The sequence below is a fragment of the Tachypleus tridentatus genome, chromosome 11 (assembly GCF_004210375.1).
Source record: "Tachypleus tridentatus isolate NWPU-2018 chromosome 11, ASM421037v1, whole genome shotgun sequence".
Classification (NCBI taxonomy): domain Eukaryota; kingdom Metazoa; phylum Arthropoda; class Merostomata; order Xiphosura; family Limulidae; genus Tachypleus; species Tachypleus tridentatus.
This window is the reverse complement of record NC_134835.1, coordinates 68,721,461-68,748,871: the sequence shown is the minus strand read 5'-3', so window position 1 is coordinate 68,748,871 and position 27,411 is coordinate 68,721,461. Positions and strand designations below refer to the sequence as shown.

General features: G+C 31.7%; 1 protein-coding gene across 5 annotated transcripts in view; it reads right to left on the bottom strand.

Moving 5' to 3' along the window:
• The window catches only part of LOC143232380 (uncharacterized), a 137,728-nt gene that overhangs the window by 4,795 nt on the left and 105,522 nt on the right, over positions 1-27,411 (bottom strand). For 3 of the 5 annotated variants that reach the window (XM_076467729.1, XM_076467730.1, XM_076467728.1), the window contains 5 exons: positions 24,290-24,568; positions 17,740-18,030; positions 14,478-14,589; positions 10,064-10,163; positions 1,842-8,172 (listed from right to left, as the gene is read on the bottom strand). In XM_076467729.1, the coding sequence (XP_076323844.1) occupies positions 8,001-8,172; positions 10,064-10,163; positions 14,478-14,589; positions 17,740-18,030; positions 24,290-24,568 (954 nt within the window). In that variant the 3' untranslated portion in view covers positions 1,842-8,000. The other 2 variants (XM_076467732.1, XM_076467731.1) reach the window with 2 other exon arrangements.

Sequence of the window (27,411 nt, the reverse complement as noted above, 5' to 3'; positions counted from 1 at the left end):
AAAATGACATTTACTGGCAAACAAAAGGTACAATCTTTATTATTAATAATATAAATTTTACTTTTGAATGTACCAAAATATGTTGATTTTTTAACTTGTTGACTGCCAAGCATTTCAGCTGCTACAATACAACTAATGCTTCTTCATTTTGTAACGTTTTTCGTGACGCCATTTTGGATCGAAAGTGAATCAATTTGTAAGTAGGTCAAATGCATATATGGTGCTGACATCTAGCGTTGAAGTTAAATATTATTGAGAACAAATCAACTCGTCTGTGGCACTGTATTACCAATCTGCTTGGACGAGTTATCTTGTCTATGGCACTGAACAGGTTACTCTTAATATTTTTAACTTAAATTTAAAACAGGTACTTATTATTTTCAAAGTTTTCAGTTACTCTCCTGCCTTGTGGTGAAGATAGTTTCAGTTTTTAGCTATTCATCTGCTCCCCTTGTCAAGATAAAGACCTATATGTGTTCAATTATTTTCACTTTTTGCACTCTATTTTATGGTCTATACTGCAATATTTCTCTACATGACAACTTGATGTAGTTTAAAACACAATTTATAGACCCTCCATTACAAATACCTTAATTTAATTGAGTTCAGCTAATTAATAAACATTTACCTGAAAAAAAAAAAGACATTTCTTATTATATAAAGTTATCTATTTGAATTACATTTAAAATGGAAATATTAAGTTTCAAATATAACAACTTGCCTCTACCATATCTTTTTACATAGAAACCCTACATACATAAAGAGGTGTTGGCAAGGACAGCAGAGGTGCCTGACACTCCTGGAGAAAGATTTGCAAGTATGTGTGGAAGTTAATATCACGGCAATCAAAGTATCATTACGGCCAGAGGAACAGTCCCATAACATTCATAATAATAATAAGACACATCTTCAAATAGAAATACATATCAAGAACCTTAGAAACAAAGGCCATCAATGATCATTATCAAGAGAATGGTATGCGTAAAACATTAACAAATGCCCAAGAAATGTACTAAACTGAAAGTTCAACATAGTCGTGCAAGTCCAATCCACTTGGGAAAATAGTACAATGGGTCAATCAGCAATGACTTGTTTTTGGAATAGGTATGCACATATTGTACCAAAATCCCCTGACTAGAGCAAACCAGTTATTAGAATTTGCCAAATAATTTCCACAAGATTAATTTTTCTATTTTTAGCTAATTTTGTTTTTTTTTGGTTAAAACTATTCATTTAATGTGATAGATGTTTTTCACCATCACTAATAACGGTAATAATGCTTTTATTTAAAACATACCACGAATATAATTAGAAATAATTAAGTAAACAGATAACTCGATTACTTACGTACATTGTTTGAACAAAATAAATGAAAAATTATATTCAACACACAAAGACTTAAGTCACCAGAACACTTTGCCATCCTATCACTAACTGTGCTTATTACACCTAACTAAACCTCTCTGATGTTTTCTCAGTGATGAAAATGCCTTTAACTTGCAAACAGATGTGTAATTTGATAAACAAACACTTTTTAGAAGAAGGAGGGAAAACACACTTAGAGATACTGTAAAAAATTTTCAATTTCATGAGTTTGTTTGTAAGTTTTCAAACTTTCCATTGAATGTTAGAAGATCTTTGACTAGAAGATTTATCATGAAATTATACATTACTGCTCAAACCACTTTATTTACTTTACCATGAAAAAAAAGCCTTATTATTGCTCTACCCAATTATATCTAAGTTTTCTTTATAGCTGTTTCCAAAGCTGTGTTTCATCAGTAAATTAAACTTCTTGATGTGATATCACAAAAGGATGACAACAAACATCTGCACAAAAAATAAACAAACCAAAAACATATGGAAATACATGAAAATCAAGAAATTGATAATATTTTCTCAAGAGGCAATAGTTTTTTAGCAAAATATAGTTGTTATCCGAGAGTGGTGTAAAATTCTAACACAATTAACAAGTTGTTTTCAGGCAAAACTCTGCTGAAATAAAAAACTGAACATTTCTCTTTGTGAATTATGATAAATAAATATTAGTTAATGACAAGAAGTCAATTATAGAATACTTATGACTTAAAATAGTTGAAAAAGAATTAGAATTAGGAAGTAAAATTAACTTAAAACTTTACGATGAAAAAAAGTCATTTGGTAAAAGCAATGACGAAAAATACGACTTAGTATATAAATCATATATTAACAAAACATTGAATAGATTTAAAGAATCAGTATAATAAAGAACTGAATAGCTCTGGAACTTAATAGTTTTAAAGAAAAAAAAAAGGGAATATTAAAAAAAATATTTTGTTAAGCATCACAATTTTACATATTCCAAATAAAAATAATTAATGGCAAAAATTCATGTAATAAATTGGCACTGAAGGAAAGGAAAATTTAATACTGATGGACCTGAAATTTAACAAGAAATCATGATGGTAATGTGTTGATTAATAGAAGACAGTAATAACTGGAAACACTAAGCATTATAACTTATGCTCAAAGGTTTATCAAGTTTAATCACTTGGCTCTAATCCTGATCAATGCTACTGTGCAGGAAATGAAAGGTACCACATGCATACTTTCTTAAAAGGCTATTGCTTCTGTAAGAAGGGATAAACAAACATAAAACAAAATCAACTACTGCATTACAAAGTGTCATGGATGGAAATTATAGAAGGATGATATCTTAAACACCACATTTTTCAGATGAAGACTGAATACAAAGAATTCGTTATTGAAGACATTTATCACAGATCAGCATTAGTGAAGATAGTGGCTTTGGTGTTGAGTTTCCACCAAAGATGTGGTTAATGAAACATGCACCATTAAGCAGTTTTAATAGCAACTATTGTGATAAATACTGTTGTTGAGGAGTTCTAAAAACAATAGATAGTTAATGACAGAAATTAAATATGAGTTAATAATTAGACAGCAGAAATGGAGTTGGGTAGACATCAGAAAATTGGTTAATAAAAAGTTTACAGGAAAGAGGAAAAGATTAGGTAAAGTGAAAATGTGTATAGGATTCCACCACATGCTTTTCTTGAAGGTTTGGACAGAATCTGAATAGTTGCCATCGAATAAATACAAAGTTTAAGGAAGATAAAAAGAAAACTCACAGATGAGAGAAGTAACAGTCAAATGATGAAGGGGAGACAACACTGAAAATTAGAGGTAGGTAGATTTGTGAAGAAAAACTTTCTACTGATGCAAAAGACCAAGTAACAAGCATAGAGTATCTATGAAGACTGATGGTTGTGAACAAAACACATTCTATGCCAGTCTTGATTTTATATGTAAAAAGTCACAAGTGTTAGACAAAAGTAACAAGTAGATTAGATTTTAGATTCTGACTCACAAGAAACATCTACGAGACTCTGAAATGAGCAAAAGTAAAGAGAGTTGTGTAAATAAATGGCAAATGAATTTTAATTATAATAAATGCAAAATAATGCATGTGGGTTATCTTGGTGTAATAGATGATCAGTCTCTTAAGCTATTCAAACAGAGTACTGTCGCTTGTGGTAGGGCTAACACGATTTTAGGTTGTATATACAGAAATACTGAATATAAGTCTAAAGAGGTTATAATTTCATTGTATAGGTCAGTGATTAGGCCACATTTTGAATAATGTGTTCAGTCTCAGACTCTTTACCTTAGGAAAGACATGGAATTGTTGGAAAGGGTTCAGGAAATGGTTATAAGATTGGTGTCTGGGATGGAAGGTTGTCATAGGAGGAGAAACTGAAATATTTCAAATTGTTTTTTTCTTGAAAAAATAAGAGTTAGGGAAGATCTAATTGAGATGTTTAAGATTGTAAAGGGTATTTAGTGTTGAGGTGTTATTTTTATTTTTCATATTCAACAGTAAGAACAATGGTCTACAGATATAAATTTTGACAGAAGTCATCTTTAACTAAGAGTTTTTTTGTTTTTAAACAGAGTGGTTGGTTTCTGGAATGAGTTGCTTTTGGATGTTGTGGAGGCAGTAAGTTTAAGTGGGTTTAAGAAAAAGCTTGATAAGTACATGAATGACTAACGCTGGTTTTCAGATTTTTTATTTATTCTTTAAATATATTTATTCATATTTTAGAGGATGAAACAGGCAAAATGGACAAACAGGTTCCACGTTATCCTAAAATGTTATGTTAAATTAAACTTAACAGACTGAACTTCTCTGAGAAAATTCTTGATGACGAGAAACCCACTTGAAATAAAAATGTTTCAGAATGGCTAGTATGGGTATTATCACTTTTACTGATAAGGTGAAAACAATGTTTCAACCTTCCTAGGTTATCTTCAGGTTAACCTCTGAGAAAAGATGAGCAAGAGAAATTCCAAAAACAAAAAAACTATCATTAATAAGATGGATCTCTTAGTCAATAAAACATTAAACTGCAAAGCACATCTCAATCTAGTGGATGTGGAACCTGCTGAAGACATAGAAAGTATCCTCCAGTTAAAAGAAACATATAAATTTGTATGAAACAAATGTTCAGATCAATATATTTAAAAGCTGATATAAAGAACTTGAAGAGGTTATTAAACTTATAGAGAAGGTCAAATCTAAATCAAGAATGAACAAAAATTTTCAATATGGAAATGGATATGGAACAAATTACAAAGCAGATAATCCAAGACAAAAAAATAGTAAAGAAACTTTCACACTAATGTTTATGGATTACTTAACTGTGTGTAAACAGAAAAGACAATGAGTGAAGGTGTACTAAGGACTGTACATATACATGGTAATTTAAAGAAATCAAAAGATCAGGAAAGTTAATGAAGAATGACAGGAAATTTGTAATTTGAATCCCATGTTTGCTTTTAGTAGAATACTGCCATTGTTTCTGCACACTTGTAGTCTCCTGCTGTGGTGTTTATGTTCTAAATAAGATTTAAGCAGTTTTTGTAGCTTCCCATCTCTTTACTGGCAATTTTAGTTTTCTTCATTTAGATACGTGTCCTGCTTCCTCTGTGTGTGCTACTATTACGTCAGTTGTCTTGTGTCTTCTGATGTCTGCTTTATGCTCATTTACTATGATTGTCAGTCCTCTGCCAGTTTTGCTTATATAAACTAACTGCATCCACTACATGGAATGCTGTATACTACACACTATTATTATTGTGTGTTTGTCTTCTGTTCTTCACCATCTCTTCTATTCTTACTCCTGTTTTCATTATCACCTTTGATGTATTTCTCATTAGTCTGTTGATATTCTCAAGCACCAGAAGGAACACTATGAACTTCTTGTTTCTCTCTTCCTTAACATGATGTTGCTTGCTTTCTCCTGTAGATTTATAAGCACATCTATAGGATATTGCAGCTCTTAAAAGCTTCCACTGTGTTTGTTTTCTTGATAAATGATTCTGAGCTGCATATTCGTATCAACCTCAGGAAGATGCCCAAGGCCACAACTGTCATCACTTTGTTATGTGTTGAGAAGTGTAAAAATTCATCTCAGCTGGTTTGTTTTTATACTTAGAAAACATTAGTCCCTTGTCCTCTCTCCAAACCAAAGTTTCAAAAAATGGTACAACATTCTTAGTCTCACTGCCAACTTAGTATCCATTTGTCAGTATGAAGAATACTCATTTGTCTGGTGATGTTAATGGCAACATGAATCTTCATGATTAAGACTTCTACACAAGGAAGAAGATCAAGCTGTGTGAACTGGAGGAAGTTCCTGAAGGAATGCATATAGCAACTTCTCCTGAGCTCAGTCCAAGGCCAACTTAATACCTTAGAAGGACACCACTTTGGCAAGAGTGCAAGATCATAACTTCAAAGGGAGAGTCACGAGCTGAACAGACAAGGCTGTTGAGCTAAAAAAACAAGATAGTGGGAGTTCCTTCCCCTCACTACATGGTGACAAGGATAAAACAAGAAGGAAGGAAGGCAGAAGGAGAAATTATGCTGGAAACGAGTATCAAGATATAACAACAATGGATCAATGGAAGTACCGACCTGTGAAACGCAAGGTTGGAAGATGAAGAAAAGGAAGCTTTCTAATTTACAGTTTGACAAAAGAACAGTGAGAAGTTTTTAAGACTATTTGATCTATAAGCATAGATGTACTAAGAATGATGCAGATAGAGACTTCATACAAGGTCATCTGGTACAAAGCAATGGTAGATTCCCAGTACCCTACAATTCCAAAGAGATATGTCATAGCATTAAAAAGACCGAGTAATGATGGCAACATTTTTGTATCTCTCATGATAAAGGTAGAGGAGTAGCATAGACAGGAGTGAATACATAAAGAAAATGAACATACTGTTGGTTTACAACTCCACATACAGAAAGAAGAAGAATGGTTTCATGAAGGAGGAAGCTGGAGTATTCAAGCAGAAAACAAGGAAGATAATAGTGAAGACAGAGAATGGGAGGAGATCAATGTACTTCTTAAGGGAAAACCCTTGCACTCTAGCCATGAGAAGGATGTCAAAGGTAAATAAACCATGAATTTCCATGTAGCCCAATAATATCAAGTATAGGCAGTGCACCACACAGGTTAGCTAAGGCCTTGACCAAACCACTAGCTGAGGTCTTGAGCTCCATAAGCAACTCGCATCTGAAGAGCTCAAACTTTGATATAAAGCCATTGTTCACAAAGATACCTGCAGAAGCTGTTATCTGGATCATGGCTAGAGTGATACAAGAGACAAAAGAAGGGAATCTTCCAAGGGAAGATTACACCAAACTCATATTGTTGCATGTTAGATTTGGCTTGTTTGAGTTCATAACAGGCTAGCCATGGGCTTGCCATTAAGTGCCATTCTAGCTTCCACAGTAATGGAGACTTTGGAGAAAGAATATTACAAAGACATTATAAGCAGACACACGATGTTGTTGAGATATGTGGAAGACATTCTAGCCATGATACCAAGAAGACAAGACATGCAGATGACGTTAGCAAGGCTGAATAGGATACCAAAAAATACCATTTACAACAGAAGAGCAAGATGGGAAGACAACATTCCTTAACACTTGGACTTAAGAGAAGTGACGAGGGACCAAAAAATTAAAAACAAATCCAGTAATACTGATATTTGACATGTTCAGAAATAACTCTGATATGTATGTAACTTCATCTATAATATCTATGCTATGTGTCTTCTTTTATGTGACCTAGGTAATGAAATTTTCAAATTTACCCATTTTCCATATCATTTCAGGTAAATTCAGTGCTGAGTAGCTGACAGATTTTTCTCGAACTTACAAGAAAACTGTTTATTCAGGAATGTATAAGATATATGAAGGTTTTTCAAGTTTAAACTTTGTTGTAAATATTACTCCCCTTCATATTCAGAGAGAGTCTGGAGGTGTTATTAATAGAAATTATAATTTTCTTTTTTGTTCTTCAAAAATTGTCTTTTAAATGGAGTTGGTACATTTTATTGAAAAAATGATAGCTATAGTAATCAATAACAAAAGCAGGTTATAAAACTCCAATCTGAATTAGGTGAAATAGGGTTTCCAGGTTATTTTAATATCATCAAGAAATCCAACAACAAAACTGGAAGAAAAAAAACATTTGAATTAATTTAAAAATCTTCACATGACCTTGAAGGCTTGTCTTAAGAGAGAGCATATCCAGGTATATAAAAGAAAACACGTATCATAACATTACAGAGGAAAATACAAAAGAAGAAATGTGACAACATACACATTGTTAAATGAGACAGCAGCATGGATATAGGAAATTCACATAACTGAAACTATTTGAAGTATCATAATCTTGACACATAGTGTAACAAAAAAGACCAATCACTTAATACTGTATGTGAAATAAATACTACAGATACTACATATCAACCTTTAAATAAAGGCAGATTGGAGATGAAAAGGAAAATGCTGTATCTCAGTAAATACCAAGATCAGATAAAAAGATATAGCAGAGGTAACTTCTTGTAATTAATAATACTTTACAATGATCATATCTACATAACTTTATGAAATACTGAGGGAATATTCATTATTTTCACCATTAAAATTTATCACATTTTATAATCCTAAGAACCACACATTCATCTCTTACACAATGTAATAAAATTTTTACTTTTTCTTGTTCCTGGGTAGAAAGTGTTATTTCCCAATTGCTTTTGCCTAACGTAAATGGAAAAAGACCCATTTTTCTCTTCAAATTTTGCTTTTGTGACCTGGATAATAAAATTTTCAAATTTACCCATTTTCCAGATCATTTCAGGTAGATTCAGTGCTGAGTAGCTGAAAGAGAATTTTCTCAAACTTACAAGAACTTTCTAGAATGTTGTAGAACTTACAAGAATTTTCAAGAACCTTTTAGAATTTTCTAGAACTTTCCATAGTAATATATATACTGGGGCTCACCACTCACCAGTTTATTTTTGGCTGCCTAAGTGAACACACAAACCTATATGATTTTATCAGAGATGACATCAAGAAGTTGCAAGCATTCTCCAGATGCATTGTGCTATGTATGTGGCCAATTTATCAAGGCAAGAGAAAAAAATACTCTGGGACACCATCTACTAAAACATGTGAAGCCTACAAGGCATATTTCAGCATGCCTGTTGGTGACCAAAACAAACCCTGAGCACCTCATTTTACCTGCAAGCACTGCAAAAAAAACAGAAGATGGACAATTTTTGCTTGCTTGAATAGTAAGATTTTATATTATACAAACTTTAGACCTTTTAAAATTTAAATATCTTTTAATTTATTTTTTTAAATATCCAATAGTATAAAAAAAATATCAAAATATTTGCATGAACCTCTTGCACAGTTGTGGATCAAATAAATTTATTCTTCATAATAACAATTTTATTTTGCTCTTTTGCAGGATGGTACAGAGGGGAAAAGAGAGCCATAAAGTTCACTATTCCAAGAATTTGGCGTGAATCCACTGATCACTCAAGCAATTGCTACTTCTGCATGGTGAACCCTTCCAAATGTCAGGCTGGCAAGAATGCATCTGCTATCATGTATCTGGAACTTCCATCATCTATTGCCCCAGTGACACACTGCCCTAGGCCTCCCTGTACCCACTCTGTCAGAGAGAAAGCAGCCATCCTTAGAAGAGAGCAGCAAATCAGAAGAAGAGGTATATGTTGAAGATCCAGATTACAATTTCAGAGGTGCAATGGTGATAGAAACCCATATTACTCCAACCAAAGAGACCTCAATGACTTGATCAGAGATCTTGGTCTAACAAAGTTGAATGCAGAGACTATATTTTGGGGCTGATACGTGAAAGTGATTTATATTACAGTTGCAAATCTCTAAAAACTACTCACTTCTAAACATTTTCGTATAACTTTAGTGTAAATACATGTAAATCTTAATTCATATGTTGTTTTATTCAGACCTTATGTAAATGAAAATGTGATAATTTGACCACTTTACACAGAAAATAGGATATTTTCTAAATTTCATTATCCAGGTCACAAAAGTAAAGTTTAAAGGGAATAATGACCATTTTCTGTACTTCTACAACATGAGGAATTAAGAAATAACACATATTATCCAGAAACAAAATTTGTTACATAGTGTTATTGAATGCTATGTTGAAGAAATACAAGATGTGGTACATGGAAGAAAAAATAGTTTAAGTATCCAATGAAAAAAATTTACTAAAGAAGGCACTACCACGAGGAAGACAATAATTATTAATTCGTCACAATTACTTGTCACGTTAATGGATTTTTTTTTTACCATCTCACATACAGTTTTATCAAACAATTTTCAATTTCATTTTTTTAAAATGACAAGTCCCTGAACTATTTCTTTAAAATAATAAATCCAGATAGCTTGTGTATGTATAAAACACTAAACCATTACTTTATATCTGATAATATATATAGATATATTCTATATGTTGGTGTGAAATTACTGAATTGGTTATGTACAAAATATAGCTTGTATTTCTGTATGAAATACTAAACTATTAATTTATAAAACAATACCTGAATAGCTTGTTTTTGTGTGAAATACTAAACTGTTAAAACACCAGCTGGGTAGTCTTAAACTTATTGAAAGGATTACAATATTTATGTAGTTTGTGTTACTTACAAGTATCTTGTAAGGTCCTCGATATCCACTAACATGGAATCCTGCTGCATGTGGAGGTCATCCCTTTCTAACAGTAACTGAACAAGCTCTTCATTTAAATCTACAGAACACAGATGTGTGCCATAAAACAGAAATCGTTACTGACCTTAAACATACCTTTATATATTTAGAGAAATTTATACTGTTTACAATTTATTGCTTTTTGTGACAATTATAAAGTAAAAAGCATTTATTAAATTTGTAATTTCACTGATGAATACAAGAATGTGTAATATAGTTAAAAAATCAATCTTTATATACATATTTGATTCTTCACAGTTCAAATCTGTATTGTTATTCATACCTTGTAAACTTCACTACTTGTAGTATATAAACAATTTAAATAATCAATAATAACACCAATTTTTTTTTCCTTTACCAACATCTCAATATCAGTAACTGTGCAATGTACATATTTAGCAGACCACTAACTTGTGTTACCTTGACTTGAAAACAGGTTATCCAATTGTATCAGTTTTGCCTATAAAAACTTAAGTAATGCCATATGAACACCTGATAACACAGACCTGCAAATTTAAACTGCATAAAAGGTGGTTTGGTTTTAATAATGGATTTTCCATAATTCAGCTATGCAGTATTCATAAAAAGTATTAATTTTCTTAACACAAAGATTTGTTTTATAAATTGGGAAGAAAAAAGCACTTACTTAGATCAAATTATTATTTTGTTCACCACAATGAACATTTTTTATTATTATGTTTCAGTTCCAGAATGATCAATAATGCTCTCATGTTGCAATTGGTCTAAAGCCAATGGTTGTCAACATCTTAAACATAATAAAATGTGAACTGATTACAATTAAAATGATTCATTTATGTAAAAACATACAATGTTTTGTGAAAAATCCACACGTGATGGAGAAAAATGGAATTTTGAGTTCAACATACAGGAATTACTGCAAAATATCTGAAGACAATAAAAACGTCAAACTCCTGTGTAACTAAAAACAAGACACAAAGCAAGATCAACCACATAAAACCATTCAACTGCAATAACTCATGAATAAAATGCAGGGTTTAAAGTGGACTAAACACTTTTCCCAGAGGAAATTGTAAGCAAAAATTCTTACTTTAATAGCTGGACCAGTTAATTTACGGTCATTAATAAATTCAAGTTTAGTTAACATGATTACTTTTAGACTCTTCAAACAATGAAATGTTTGTTTTAGTTTTATGTACCATTTTTATTATAGTGACTGAAGTTTGTTTCCATTTTTATTATAATTAATTCCTCATCTGTACATGAAGTGGCTAAATACAATAAATAATTTTTGTAATATATTTCAAGAGGTGTCTAGTTGTTAAATTACAGATTTTTGTTTTTAAACACATTAATAGTCATGATAGATTATTAAGTACAAAATTTTAAAAGTTTAAATATTTTATAAAAGTAATTAAGATATAGAAATAAAGGGATGAAGTGAATTAAAAGACACCTAAATTAACAATAAAGGACAAGATAACACAACAGTTGTAACAATATACGAGTATTTAGAACAGACTTAACTCTAATGAAGATGTGCTATTACTTAAAGTGGGAAATTCAGTTATAATAACCATGCTTTAAAGTTCTACACTGGATGATTCATATATGACTTTAAAATTTCTAAGCAAAATGAGGAGGTTATTCTTTTCATTGTGTGCAAATCATGGAGTCTGGTGGATTTGATAACACATCACAGTTCTGCTTGATACTCCCATATGATTGCATGATCGTAGGTATAATTGGTGTACAGGTTTGCCAATGTAAGTGGCATTATAGCCACTACCACACACATATTTACATATAATCTTGGAATGTATAGGGGGTAGGTATTAGATCTTTAGATTTGAATATATTTTGTATTTTTTAAAGGTAATCTAAATACCATTTGTAGTTGAAGTTGCAGATAAAATGTTTTAATTATTCTTTAAATCTGTGACTTTACTATGAAAATTTGCTTACCTGAAAAAAGGAAAGAGCATTCTTAAAGAGTATTTATCAGCAGTGTATGGCTTCATTAGTAGTTCAAATTTGTGAAAAAGTAACTTGTATTGTAGGGCTTGAATAAAATGCAAGGGATAGTCAATGTTTATTAGAATATTCTGTATGATTGTTATTTCTATTGGAAGAAAGGAGGTAATTAGAACACATATGCTCTACTGAAGCAAAAATACAACACACCTTAATAAATTACAAACATTGCAATTATATATCATAAAATGTTCTTGAAGACATTTATCTCTCAAGCTTCTGCTCAGGTCTCATATACGAGTTACCTAAAAGTTGCAAAGACAACTCCCCTTAAGACCTATTGTATCTAGTATTGATTACTATATTTACAAGCTGGCTAAATTTTTTGTTCCTATTCTAAGTTCACTCACTTCCAATGAATTACAAATGAGGGTTTTTCCTTTTGCACAAAAAATCTCTAAAACTAATAACACTGGTCAATATATATCCGTATGTTTTGACACTGAATCTTCATTCACAAACATTTGACTCAAGAAAACAATACAAATAACCTTAAAGAAACTTTTCTCCAATACAAATGAACTGTTCACAAGCTATAATTGGCAACTGTTCAAAGTATTAGTTAAACCTGTCCTTAAGGATAATCACTCTGTCTTGATGGAATGGCAATGAAGTCACTTTTCAGGCAGGTTCTTGCTAACATATTCCTTTGTTACTATGAGTGTTCTTGGTTAGACATCTGTCCAGCTGAATACAAACTGGCTCCATGTAAAAGGCATGATGATGATACGTTTTTAATCTATTAAATCACTACTCATATCAAACAGTTCTTGGATTATTTAAATTTCAAACACACTAACATTAATTTCACTTGTGAAACTGGAAGTGGATGAAGTAAAATGTTAGGGTTATACACTTGAATGAACAGTTTTATTTATAACTACCTCTCTTCATAAAAGCATCACCTTACAGAATATTCTAATAAACAATGGCTATCCCTTGCATTTTATTCAAACCCTAATGTACAAATTACTTTCTCACAAATTTGAGCCTCTAAATAAACCATACACTGCAGATAAATACCCATTAAGATTTATTGCTAATTTTTTAAGGTAAGCAAAGTTTCATAGTGAAGTTACAAACTTTACAAATAATTAAAACATTTTATACACAAGTTAAACTACAAATGATATTTAAATCACTTTCCATAATACAAAATCTTTTCAGGTTTAAAGACCTAATACCTACTCCCTGTACATTTTAGGATCGTATATAAAAAAAAACACACGTGGTGGCTTTAATGCCACACTTACAGTGGCAAAATTGCACATCAGTTACATCTGCAAACCTGTGAACATATGGCAGTATCAAGCAGGATTGTTGAAAACTATCAAATCCACCAGACTCCACAATTCACACACACAGTGAAAACAACCACCATTTCATCTTGATTACAACTTTCAAATTCATCTCATTTGGATCATTCAATGTTGAATTTTAATTAAAGTTTATTTATTATAAATAAATCCCCAACTGTAAATATAACACAGTTTCCCTGGAATTAAATCTGTTCTAAACACTTGTATAATACTGTTACAACCATTTAATTATTCTATTCCTTATTGTTTATTTGGTTATGTTTTAACTGCTTTTTATAAAATGTTTAAACTTTATAAAATTTTGTACCTTTTACCACATTTGACACAGCTGGCCAAAGACATAATATATGTAATCCAAAACATTGAGAATTAAATGTTTGTTACTGTACATGTTATTCTGCTGTTCATCATTAAACTTCAATTACTGTCAAAGGGATCTGTTTTTAATTGTCAGAAATGATAATTTAAGTAATACTCAATAAATTAGAAGCTTTCTAAACTTTGGTCAGAAATGTGCAAAACAATATGTTTAGTATAATTAAGTACTTTAAAAACAGAAACTTTGAAAACCAAACCGAAAAAGTGAACTTAATGGCATTATGTTAGGTTACAAAACAAGCATTAAAACACGTGTTAGAATTTTATGAATTTACTGATGGTTACTGTTGGCAGTTAGAATATTTTTTTAGAATCTGATGATTTGCTAAAAGACAGCATAAAACCTGACAATAGATCACAAGTTCAATGTAAAAAGAAAATCACAAAATCATAAAGTAGCCTTTAAAATTCTTGACAAACACAATTGGCATCTATTATGGAATATTGTTATACATCAACAAAGCACTAAGTAATTTACAATTGATATATACGTAGAATAAAGGTGTATTAACATTCAGTTAAATGTTTCAATGTTGTATTCATTAATAATAAAAAGATAATACATATTTTTGGTCATTAAAAATCATACTGTAATGAATGTAATATTACTTCAAAATCATTTCACATTTTGAGATAAAACATACTTTCTATTTGTGTGTGCAAGTCATTAACAATTACTTGCAGCTGTGCTAAGTTCATGTCAGTTAGAAGTTGACGACTAAGACGATGACAACCATCAGGAAGAATGATACCAACCTATTCAAATATACATAGAATAGATTAATTACTTAAGATATGAAATATCATCAAACTGTCAGCATGATACTAATTAACCCAATTCAATACAAAAGTAAAATATCAAATACAAAAGATGTTATTATTTACATGGTTTATCATACAGAATGTTAAACAAACTAATATAAACACATAAAAGTGTTGCACAAAAACTACAAAGAGGTTTTTAAACACAGCAGTACTATATATTGTGAAACATGTACCTGTTAAAAGTTAAGATTTCATTTACTTTTATATTTTATTCTGGCAATAAAAATATGCATGATAATCAAACTATAGCTTTTTACTAACCATTTTGTGTCTGGCATGGTATAATATATGCAAGTTGGTCGATATGTTTGCACATGTTAAACATTTACACTATAACTTTTGATGCAATACTCGTATCTTCACAAGATTTGGTAGACCTTTAGAAAAGGTTCCAAATATTTGTACACAATAAATTTAATTTTTTTAATAAATTATTTTTACTACAAATTTGTTTGTGAAAATATTGAATCTGTTTTGTTACTTGTCTGAGTGTGAAGTGATTTTCATCTCAAATATTATTTGTGTAATCTCTAAAACATTCTAAAAAATAAAATGTTTGTTTTCACTAAGACTTTATATTTTGTCTGTTATTTTCTCTACTCTAACTATGCAGGGTCTGTCAGTTTGACTGACTTCATAACCACCACGAAACATCAACAATAATAAAAAAAAAAATTGTTCTAGAATGACTACAGATAAGATGAAAATACGAAGTCTCATAACATTATACATTTGTGTGTGTGTGTGTGTGTGTGTGTGTGTGTGTTCTATAATATAGACCTTTCTGTCATGCCTGTGACATTACAGAACTCGCACTGATGTGATGCACATGCACTGTATCCAGTAATATAAAAATGACCTTTAGTCTTTATTAAGTGACCCTTGTCTTGGCTGTGTTTTAGTAGACTAGCATACTGTTTTGTAAAATACAGTCACATTTCAATTCTTGTACATTATATATATATAGATCATTACTTTTTAGAAATAAGTTATTAAACTTGTTTTTCCTAAAATATATAACAATAAATCAACAAGTAAAGCAAAGTTATCTTTTCTTGCTAGGACATTTGTACTCAAGTTGTTGCTTAACATAGGATGACAAATCTTTTAGAATTTTGCATGTGAAGGATACAAAATGAAATATCTTTTTAGGTTTTACATATACAATTGAATAACCAAAAAAAATCAAAATTACTATACTGATACCATAAAATTCTACTATAACTAATCAAGCTTAGTTGCTAAGCTGTATTAAGATCTAAGCAGACTAAAGCCACAACCTAGCTTCATGAAATCTTGGTTTGAAAGAATGTGGTGGCCTTTTAACAGATTAAAATGGCTGAGAAAACCACTAGAGGAACATTCTAAGCTGATGATTGGTTAGTCATATATCATATTAAAGTAAGTGTATACAAGGGACTGGTTTCAAAAATGAAAAAAAGGCAAATAAAGCCATTGTGTTTGATTTATTACATATGCCATATTTCAGAAAATTGAAAAGATATGAGATTCTTATTTTATATTCTAGCTTGGTTATTCAAGTTCCTAATTTTGTAAAGCCTACAGATTTGTATTTTGACATCACAAACATCTAATCTTAACCAATGCTGCATTCAGTATACCAAGTGACTTAAAAAATGTATATTTATGAGTGTTTTTTAATATTTACTTTTAAATTTAGAAATTAATATATAATACTAAAATCTGAATTATAATCTATAATTTGATACCAAACTTATTGACATAGATTAATAAAATGGTACTGCAATAAAATTTTGAATGCAAGTCAACAAATGTAATGACATGACCTTTGACCCATGTCCCATCACAACAGGGAAATATCACAGCAAGCATGACAGCCAAAACACAAAGAAGTATTTTCATAATAAGACAACCTTGGTTGATGCAGCAGTAATTTTATTAAAATTTAACTATCACATCCAAATATCTGGATGCATCCCAACTTGATGGAAAAATTGTTATCACTGAATTAAGCACATTAGATCCCACTTCAAGAAAAGTCAAATAAAATATTACTGATTTGACTTTTTAACTTCAACACAAATGTAATTTTCCCATCTCAGTCAATCACTGTTTCTCAACTTATATCTATATGCAATAACTTTTACCAAAGTAGTCACTAAAAACTTCCATCATAATTACAGTCCTAATTTTTTGGTTTTTTCAAAGCTTGCTTTATCTTTTTATACCTTATTTGAATTATGATGTTATAATAAAATAGGAAAAATAATTTTTCATGGAACAAAATGAGGCAGATTTAGCTAAATAATTTTGCATTTAACTGTAACAAATTTTACTTTGATGACAAGGTAGACCTGCTTTATATTAGGCCTTATCAGCCTAGGTAACTGAATAGGCAATGAAAAATCACCAAAAAGTCATTAAAAATATTTATAAGTTTTATTAAACATAAAACAAGTCTAAAACTTATTGAATAGATTAACCATTCTTATTAACAACAGAAAAGTTGGCCTGCTTACAATTTTGGTACAGTAAAAACTAATGTTTATTTCACATAAGTGACTATAAACACACTAAAACTGTATGTGGTGTTTTACAAATCAATACAAAGATAAACTGTAGTGTTATAAAACAAAAACTTTTTATAGGAAAATTTAAAGTATGTATAAAGACATGAAATTCCATTACTAAAATTTACATTAAACATAAGCATTGTTAATGTTTTCTTGAAAACATATAACAGCAAAATCTCAATTACTCAAACTTACAAATACCACAAAAAATAACATTTGCTGAAAATACACAATTGTGAAAAGTACATGTGAAACTTGAAACTACTGGATCCAGGAGTTTTTTGCTTTGTTTTTTTCTGAAGTGCCAAAAGCACATACAACAGCCATGTTGAATTGATGCCCATGGGTGTTTTATTAGTCTTAAAAACTGACTAATAATTTTATTTTACAACATTGATAGACTGTTGTTTATCACTTAATAGTGAAATATGTATTAATTTATACTGCTGAATTTTAACTGAAACATTTTACCTAATAGCAATCTAATTATAAATGTACAGAAAATGAGCAGTTACAAAAATCATACCACATCTGCAATAGGAGATTTCTTTTTTTTTCGTCTTTCAATGTCCATCTGCATTCGGGCCATTTCTTTAGCTTGAGCCAAAGCCATCCTTGCTTCTGCTTGAAGTCGTGCATGCCTAGTCATAAAATCTTCTCCAAGGTTTGCTTTTCTATTCTTTTCTTCTCCATCCTTCAGGGATGACCGCAAATTCCAACTTTTTGGTCGACTGAAGAAAAAAGATGGCCTCTGTCTTTTAGTGCCTGAGGCCGGACTGCAATTTGTAGATTCCACTAAAGTTGTGCTTGATATTGTCTAGTCAAAACATTATACACAGGTTTTATTTAGATGTATAATTAACTTTGATTCAAAAATTCTTATTTGAAATAAACTCACCAATCTTTTTTTTTCAATATGACCAAAGCAAATGATGTAAACAAATAATGACAGACTAGAGTTATTAGCTATATTCAGACAGCTTCTAAGTATCTTACTTTTATTGGAATGTTCATATAACTTTTTCATTTCTCTCTCTCAATTCTGGGTGAGCTTAACTACAAGCAGAGAGTAAACGAGTAAACAAATGAATGTCTGGATTAATAGATAGATCAAACTTCATCTGTTAAGCAGATTTATAGATGAAAAAGCTTTTTATTTATGACGGGCTATATTTAAACATATTTTCATACAAGTGTTTGAAGAAGTTCTTTATGGCCTCATTGTTATCCTATGTTTAGTTTGAGGTGAATAAAACACTATGAACTAATATATTGAGTAATAACTTCATAGTTTTCAGTAGATACAAGACCAATATGACACTGATAAGGAGAAAAGACAAGAAAAGGAAGCTCTGTGTTTTCACTTAAAATCCTTGCAGTAAGATATTTGTATTGAAGGTTTTGAAAACTGTTAACACTGATATTACTCATACGTTGTTACTTTGAAAATATCAGGCATTTTTCCAGGTGAGACAATTTCATTTCTCAACCATGGAGATAAATCTGTAGAATAAACTACTATTAAAGTGGTAGAGGCTGTAATTTACAGATGTTCTAAGAAAAGGCTAATGAAAAGCTGGTGGTGGTGTGGGCTGGAGTTAATGATTAGTTCTGTTTGCTGAAGAAAGTTTAAAAAGTCAGATTATTTTTGAAGGACAAACATCCCTTGACACTCACTAACATACGTATAAAGTTATGTACGAAGAATAAGTTTAAAAACAAAAAAAAACAGAAATTAACTGTTGCTAAAAAAGTATAGGATTATTGTAAAAAGGAAATTTTACAGAAAGTGATTGAACTGAAATTCATTAATTTCCACATGTAGAAACACCTTCTTCCCACATAGCACTGCAATGGATAAATATATGCAATATTTATTTTTAGCTTAAGAAAAAAAGTGATATATGAACTACATGCAAGTTTCAAATTCTTTTATTACTATAAAGAAAGTATCCTTTATTCAAAGTTCACAAAATGTACCAGTTTCAAAGCTTTAGATACGCAACAAAAATATTAAGATATGCACTTTTTTGTTTTAATTGTGTAACCTAGGCTTCAATCTTAACTTCTGAAGGCACTAGTAAATGAGTTATTTTTTCCTTCCAACAAATTCACAGCTACTATTAAAAACATTATTCTCTTTAAAATTAACTGTAATGTCTTAATTATTTCATATATTAAATTTTAATAACTATGAATAAAACTACTGTGTTGTTTTCTTTTTAAATATCACAACTTATTTTAATTATGTGTAACAGTTTCTCTTCAAAATTATTTCAAAAACTTAAAAAAATGCTTCATTTGGGTGGAAACTGGTGTATGTAAGCTACAACCACTTGAACTGACAAAGTACTTTACTACGAGCGGCTACCTTATATTATAAAAGTTATAATGTATTCAAAATATGTAGCTTTTCACATCTAATGGAATGTGTTGCTTAGCAAAACATGAAGCCATCAAGTCTAGCATTTGTTTAATTCATGTAAAAATTAAGACAAATGTGTAAAAAAAAAAAATTCAGTTTACATGATTTTTACTTGTATGCAGTGAGACTGCAGTGGGTGTGTTATCTAGACGTCTCAGCACAATTTGAATTTCTCAAGCTCAGTTGAAAGTAAGTGGGTACATTCAAACTTTTCCACTAATGATATCTGTATCCTCCTCTCCTAATATATCCCAAGAGTTTGTAACACCTATATCATTGTAAGTTTTTAAACGATGTGTTGAACTGATGAAAAATGTGATCCTTCTAATATATAGCTGCTATAACATCTCAGTAATCAAGCTGCAATGAAGAACTGTATGCTAAATGTACAAGATAATCACAAAAACATAACTAAATCATCAAGGAAATGATCAGTGAAAACTGAGTAAGTCAGGTCATTACTTCATAGCTTCTACTAATAGAAGGTTCAGAGAAGCGTGTCAAAATGGGTTTAATTTTCTTTAAATTGACAACAGAAAATGTTGTAAACTTTAGTATTTGCTGTAAATTAATATTTTTAACTGTACTAGAGCCACTAGAAACTAGCACAATATCAATCTTTATTATGTCTCAAACTATCATTCTTGGATTCACAGATGTTTATTACATTAACCTTATACAGGGAACATACTGCATGATTCTAATCATCAAAAGTTCTCCTGTGTTGCAAGCTCCTAAAAAATATAATTAAATGTTGGCAAGGTGAATCCAATGAACCAGCCTTATAGTGGAGAAAAAAATATTAACTATAAGACCCAATTTACTGTTTTTACCTATATGATATGTGGCAAGCACTTATCAAATGTACAAGTCTCAGGTACACACACACACACACACACAAAATCAGATGTTACAGAAGTTATAATTTTCCTATACTGAAAATGTATTTCCAATAGGTACTTATTTCCATTAGCTGTTTTCATCTGATGCTACCCTCTATATGAAAAAAAATATTGCATGCCACATGCTTTATGTCTCCCCACCACTGGAAATGACTCTCATTCCAATGCATCTCTTATGCAAATTATCATGCACCAAATGGATTGCCATACACTCTTGTATGCATGTGACTCTCTTCATTCAATTCTACCAAATTATCACTTCGAGTACTGGCTGAAAATGGAAACACCAACTTCCAGTAGGGAGAAAGGATGGGATGTGCAAGTAGATAAGTACCTATCAGAAATACATTTTCAGTATAGAAAAATTGTAACTTTTAATAAGGCACATTGCTCATGCTCACATTTATAGCTAGAATACTCTGAGGGTGCAGTGATCGGTGCAAGGAAAGAGAAGAAGCATCTTTTGAAAGCATCCAAAAGATACATCTTGAGACTAGAAAGTCAGATTCCAAGATATGAAGTGGGGTGCTGCCCTACTTCTGGATCAGGTATACTCTTTGCCCATTTGGGAAAAGTGTCATACATATGGGCATAATAAACAGAGAAGCACATCCAATTGGTGAGGAAGAAAATGGAAGTACCTCAAGGTCTAGAGTAACTAGGGTGCAACAAGCTATGTTTAGCAAGTCAACTACATTTAAAACCTATGTTGCTGGGAATTGACATCCATGGGGAGATAGAATGACAGTTATATCATTTTCACCTTTATTCAAGAGAATAGAGGGGATCTCAAACCACCAACGATGGAACAGGCCACATGTTAATAACAGATAAGATATATTGACCCGGGACACCAACATATAGAATGGAAAAGATGCCTACAATTCAAAATTCCTCCACCATGACCCACAACACAGATGGAGTATGATTATGGGATGACGACAGATGGCCATAATACATCTTTGAGGACTTATGTTGATTGGTTTAACTCTAAACCCTTGCTGATTGGAACCGACTTCCACATGGGGGTAGGATGAAGGCTCCCAAACAAAATGTGAACTTCAGTCTGATATCTCACTTCCTGGTTTATAAATTTGCTATAGTGGATGATTTCATGTCATCTACACCAGCAGAACACCATTGGTCTACTTTGCACTGACTACTATTTCTATATTGATATTTATGTCATTAAACCATTCAAAAAAATGCCTCCATCGCCCACCACCCAATTAGCATAGAACTGGAAAGTGATAAGGACTCCAAAACTACAGTTGAAGAAAAGGAGCATGTGAAATGTGGTGGAGAGTTTGGAGGAATGGCAACACCTGAGATAGTGCAATGGGGTGACCAGGAAATCCTATTTCTAAAAGCAGACCATACCAATTACCTCATTCTGCTTTACTCATGTACCATGGGTGGTACAGTCCTGGATGGGCATATTTACGAAGCAATTTCATTGAGAGGAAAATTCACAAACAAGTTTATGGAACACCCCATCTCAATAGTGTGCACTATATAGGCATAGAATGTATGTAGACATGTCAACATGGTTGAACACTGTGGATTTTAAAAGTTAAAGAACAGATGTTCAGGCAACACTTGCCATGAAGCACGATCCAAACAATGAGAATTACAATGACAAGGGAAATAAGACCCTTGAAAATGTAAAAAGTAAGAAATATAACTTATCCCATCTTATAGTCTCATGGAAATCTGAAGAATTGCTGCAGGTGAAAGACAATATCTTAAAGAGAAAGAAATGGAGATCTTATGCAAATAATGAGGTAAGTGTATTAGGTGTAAACCATATGCTCTATTGAAGAATTTTGTCTGATGAACAACAAAGATGAGAAGACACCTGGAATAAAGTATGGGGGGGGGGAGATGACAAAAGAGAGGTATAAGCCAGTCAGATCAAAAGCAGAACCCACCTGGTGAGGGTAGAAAGAGAAAGATCATGAACAGAGGATGGATAACTAGTAATAAACAGGCAGGAAAGAGGCACCACAGATTGAAGCAGTGTGGGTAATATAACAACTAAGAGGACATACAGGACATAAAAGCATGTTGGAGTCAGGCTGTGGATAAAGTTTGGAAATGGAAGGAATGAAAATTGGCAAAGAGTAGTTACCCTCCCTAACAGCTGAGGTTTAAGGAAGGAAAAAAACAATCCAGATCATATGGAAGATATGTAGGATTATAAAGAGTATGTGAAACAATGATGGCAAATAAATTGGGCCATCAACATCCATTGGCTAATAGGAGAAGGGAAAAGTGGAACAAAACGCATGTGGAAAATGGTTCAAAATGAAGGCAAAATGAGGCAATGAAAGACCTTATTAACATCCCAGTTTGGAAAGTCAGCTGGAATTGATCAACAGGAGAGGTAAAAATACTACAATTTTGGGAAAATCAGTGTAGGATAAAGTAGCTTAATAACTGGAAATCAAAAAGACAGTGGATCTCTGATCAAAAAGCCAAATAAGAAATTCTGCCATACAAGGAACAGTGTACCAATCAGCAGAAAACTCTTGGCCCAGAAATCAAAAACAAAAATGGACAATCGATTTTTTTGAAAGAGGACCAGATAAAAATTGAGGACAAAGAGGACACAAAAAGTGGGATTAAACACCAATGACCAAGGTTGCAAAAGAAGAGAAGGAGAGGTAGCAGAGGGTTAAGTTGAAACTGAACAAGTTAAGGAAACCATGGCTGAGCTGGACAGCAAGAAGCAATCAGTAGGGCCTGAAAAAGAGTGATCTAAATCACCTGATAAACTTATTAAATTGGAAGATAAACAAAGTTATTTGTCAGACCAATCCTGACTGAAAACATTGACATCCAGGACAAGAGGATGAGGTATTAGAGACAAAAACAGAGGAAGTTTGTGGTTGATTGATGTGGCAAATGCAACAATATGAGGAGTACTTCACTGAAGGCAAAGCCATAGGAAAACCACTGAATCAACGTCCATCTTGGTCATCAATAAACCTGGAGAAACAAACTCACCTAAGGGTTAGAAATTGTTCCATTTTAAAACAAGGAGGAAATTGAGAAATTAATTAAGGTGGAACAAGTTTAAAACAGGTTGCCAGTCTCCACTAACATGAATTTTCTGTTAATCAACACTGTTGGTTAAAATGAAAACCTTATATGTTTTACATCAAATACACAATACAATGTTGAAAAACACCCTGTAAAAGGTTAAAGCCTCCACTAATTTTTTTGCCAAATGTCAAGTTTTTTAGGATAATTTATGTGAATGAAAAGACCAGGAAGTTGTTTCTCATGTTTTTATGTAATGGTTACTTCTTCCAGTGACATAAATAGAACCTTTTATTCAACAAAATTAGTTTGCTGGAATAATGTATTTATAAAATGGTTGCATGATGATGTGGTATGTGCAGTTATTACAAATGATTTTAAATTTATTTGGATAAATGCACCATATGTGGATATAAAGAGCTATACTTAACAAGGTTTTGATGTTTTTTAGGGGGTAAAAAGTGAGCTTGGATGTTGTTAGCTTCCTTTTAGTCATTTTAACCCTTAAATAGCAACCATCATCAACTGATGCTGCTACCTACAACATTCTTGCTGTTTAAGGGTTAAAATACCAAAAAGATAACAAAGAAAAGAGTTAACAGAATGTGAAGACAATTGACACTCAGAACAAGATAGAAGAAAATGAATCACATTTTCATATGCTAAATGTTATACACAAAACCAAATTGTATACAAATCAATACCTTTTCCTTGTTTGAGATGTCTGTTTTATGATCATTTTCCTTAACAGATGATTGTGGAGGTGCAATTTCTTTATCAGAGGAGATTTCTGTATCATGATCACTTCCTTGACTTTCCTGGTCACTAGCTGTTTCATTCATAAAACAAATTTGGAGATTCATACCACTCTGCAATCTAGTTGAAAGACTAGGTTTTTTAGTAACTTTTTCTCCACAGTAGTAGTCTTCACTATCCGAGTCCATAGCAAGCTTTCTACGAATTTCTTCTCGGTCATGCTGCCGCTACAAAGTAAGATAAGGTTCATAAATGACAAAAATAAATTCATCAAAATATATATTTTTATCATTTTGAAATAATTTACCTGGGATAAAGTTCAAATACCTAAATTTTTAATAAATGTTCAGTAGTTCTTTGCTGGTTGTTTAATCTAGGCCTCATTTGAAGAATTAGAAGCATCTCCTTCATTCACAACAGTTTTATTTACGACTTTACTGATTACTTAAACATACTGGAAGTTAAAGTTAACTTCTGTTTAAAATTAAAATATTATGAATATATCATTAACACAGCAACAATAAAAAAACAGTCAACACTCAGTAGGACAATCCCTCAACCAACCATTTTCAAGAAAGCACATTAAGTTCATCTGTGAATGCCAGTAATACTCTGCTCCACCCTGTTTTTTTAACATGTTTTCAACAAACAAGGATGCTTTGTTATAGGTTGTTTTGAGAAACTCACACCAGACTGTATATCCATATAAACAGTTCCACCTAATTTCTAAGAAAACATTGTGAAAGGTCTAATGTCTCATGTAAACCATATCATCAGTTCCTGCAAAGTTTAACATTGAGAGTTACTCAGTCGTAATTCCATTTTAAAACTTAACTCCTTTCCAAACAACTTTACTGATTATAGCATCAATAAAACCATTCCGTAACTATATCTTTTCATGTCACAAAATTATGATGTCCCAAAGCTACAATATAGTGATCTCACTGTCATATATAGACTCAGACTTGTGAATCTTGAAGGCGAGGAAACTAAAACTACAATCAACAGTCTATCCACTAATTCATGTTCATTATGTTTTCAGACCTCTATGATAATTCAGAATTGTTTAGGTTTAAAAATCAAATCCACATTTCTCAAGAGTCACTTGTTATTCATGAACTCTGCCCTCAACCCCATCAATTAAATGTTTGCAAGAAAAAAAAATCAAACTTCATAACAAGAAAACTTTGTGCATAAAAACACAAAAGAAAAAAAACAAGTGACGTTCAATCATGCTATCAAGACATATGATAGAGTGTCATGCAGCCCAAACAATCTGTAGGATATACCTGCATTATTAACAAGTGATTTTTTTTTTATTTTGTTAAAATAAATCCTCTTGATGTGGAATATTGGTATAATTGATGCTACATGTCATTAATTTCAAGACACACGGTATTGTGTTTTCCAGCCAATAAAACAACCTGTTGGATACACTCTGCGAGGATGATAGTTTAGGGATAATTCCACCTTCTATAGCTGGGATTGTGATAATCCAAACTAACACATTTTTAATGGATGTGGTTTATTGTACTATTACTTTACATATTAAATTTTAAGACAATTCATTAAGAAAAACCCGAGATATAATATCTTCAGTATTGACTAAATTTTTTTTTCCCTTTACACTGAGAGTACAGAAGGTTTATTCGATGGAAAAACATACTCAGCTTTTATGGATTTTTTTCAAATTTGGTACACAAACAGATCTTTACAACATACAATTATTTGTTAAATGTGCTTTAAATATAATACGTGTGCAAAGTATTTTAACAAATATCACTCAAAACTGACCAACATTTTTGGACATGTCTATGAAAAATTTATGCGAGCTATCATCAGTCTGAAATTTTGATTACAGCTTCAAGGAGTATTTTTCTGTCATTTGGATTAATCATTTCACTGTGGCTAGGATGTATATTTTCTAGTGCACCTGCTTTTTCAGACTGAAACTGAGACAAATGTCTATTGTCATTCTAAATTGCAGTGTGTGACAAATGGGAGTAAAATGATTTGGAAAATCTTTACTGGCATCTTGCTTAAGTTTGTTATATGGTTTCACTCAATATTTTCCAATCAGCCCTTCACTAACTTATGAGATAACTAAGCAGAATCTACAACAACTGCCTGCATTGCTAGAACTACATATGTATGCTTGATGTGCTCGACACACAGAGCTTAGAAGATAGAGAAAGTGAGTCAAGTGGTGTTCAAACGTGCAATGAAGAACCAATGAGACCACAAGATGTTAGCACTATTTAATGCAGACAGTAAGATGATGAACCTAGATACAACTGAGATAGGTATAAACATCATTGACAGTGAGAAACGTCCTAATCACAGAGTAAGGAGTGGGAGCACAGATGTACCATATGCAGTAAACAGGTTAAAGAGGACTGACTGAAAGCAACAAAACTGTAGGAGAAAAAAATGTGCAGATACATAAGTATTCATTAGACCAAGCAAACTAGATTACCAGTTTGTGGCTCAAGTTTTCAAAAGAATCATACAAGTGAAGGGATATTATTTATTGCCAACTTTTTTAAGCATAAATTTGCTAAATTTTATAAAATTCTCCCACTTAAAGAGCATTTAGCATCATGTGATATTGGCTTACTCAATTAGCATAAATAATGATGCTTGATATGGCTATACTGAGTGCATGTGGATGATAAAAGAAACTTTTAGATTTCAAGGCATTACTTATAAAGGAAGTTATTAACATTGTTTTAGAGAGGAAAACTACCACATGTTTTAAAGAGTCTGGATGGTCCTGTAAAGCACAGGTCTGTTCTGAATAATAGGGTTGTGATCATAAAGCTAATGTTGGTTACTATCGAATGTCACTTTCTTACTTACTGAGGTTTGTTTGACTACAATTTTTTTTTCACATCTAAGGTGCTTTTGATTAGATTAAAAAGAAACCTCATTCAGGGACCTGCACATGGCAGTTGCTGCTGCCTCGCACTGAAACATGATTTCTGGGATTCTAGCTTTGGATCAAGTGATAAAATACTACTACTAAAAAAATAATAAAAATATAGTTAGTCGACTAATTACTATACAGTGA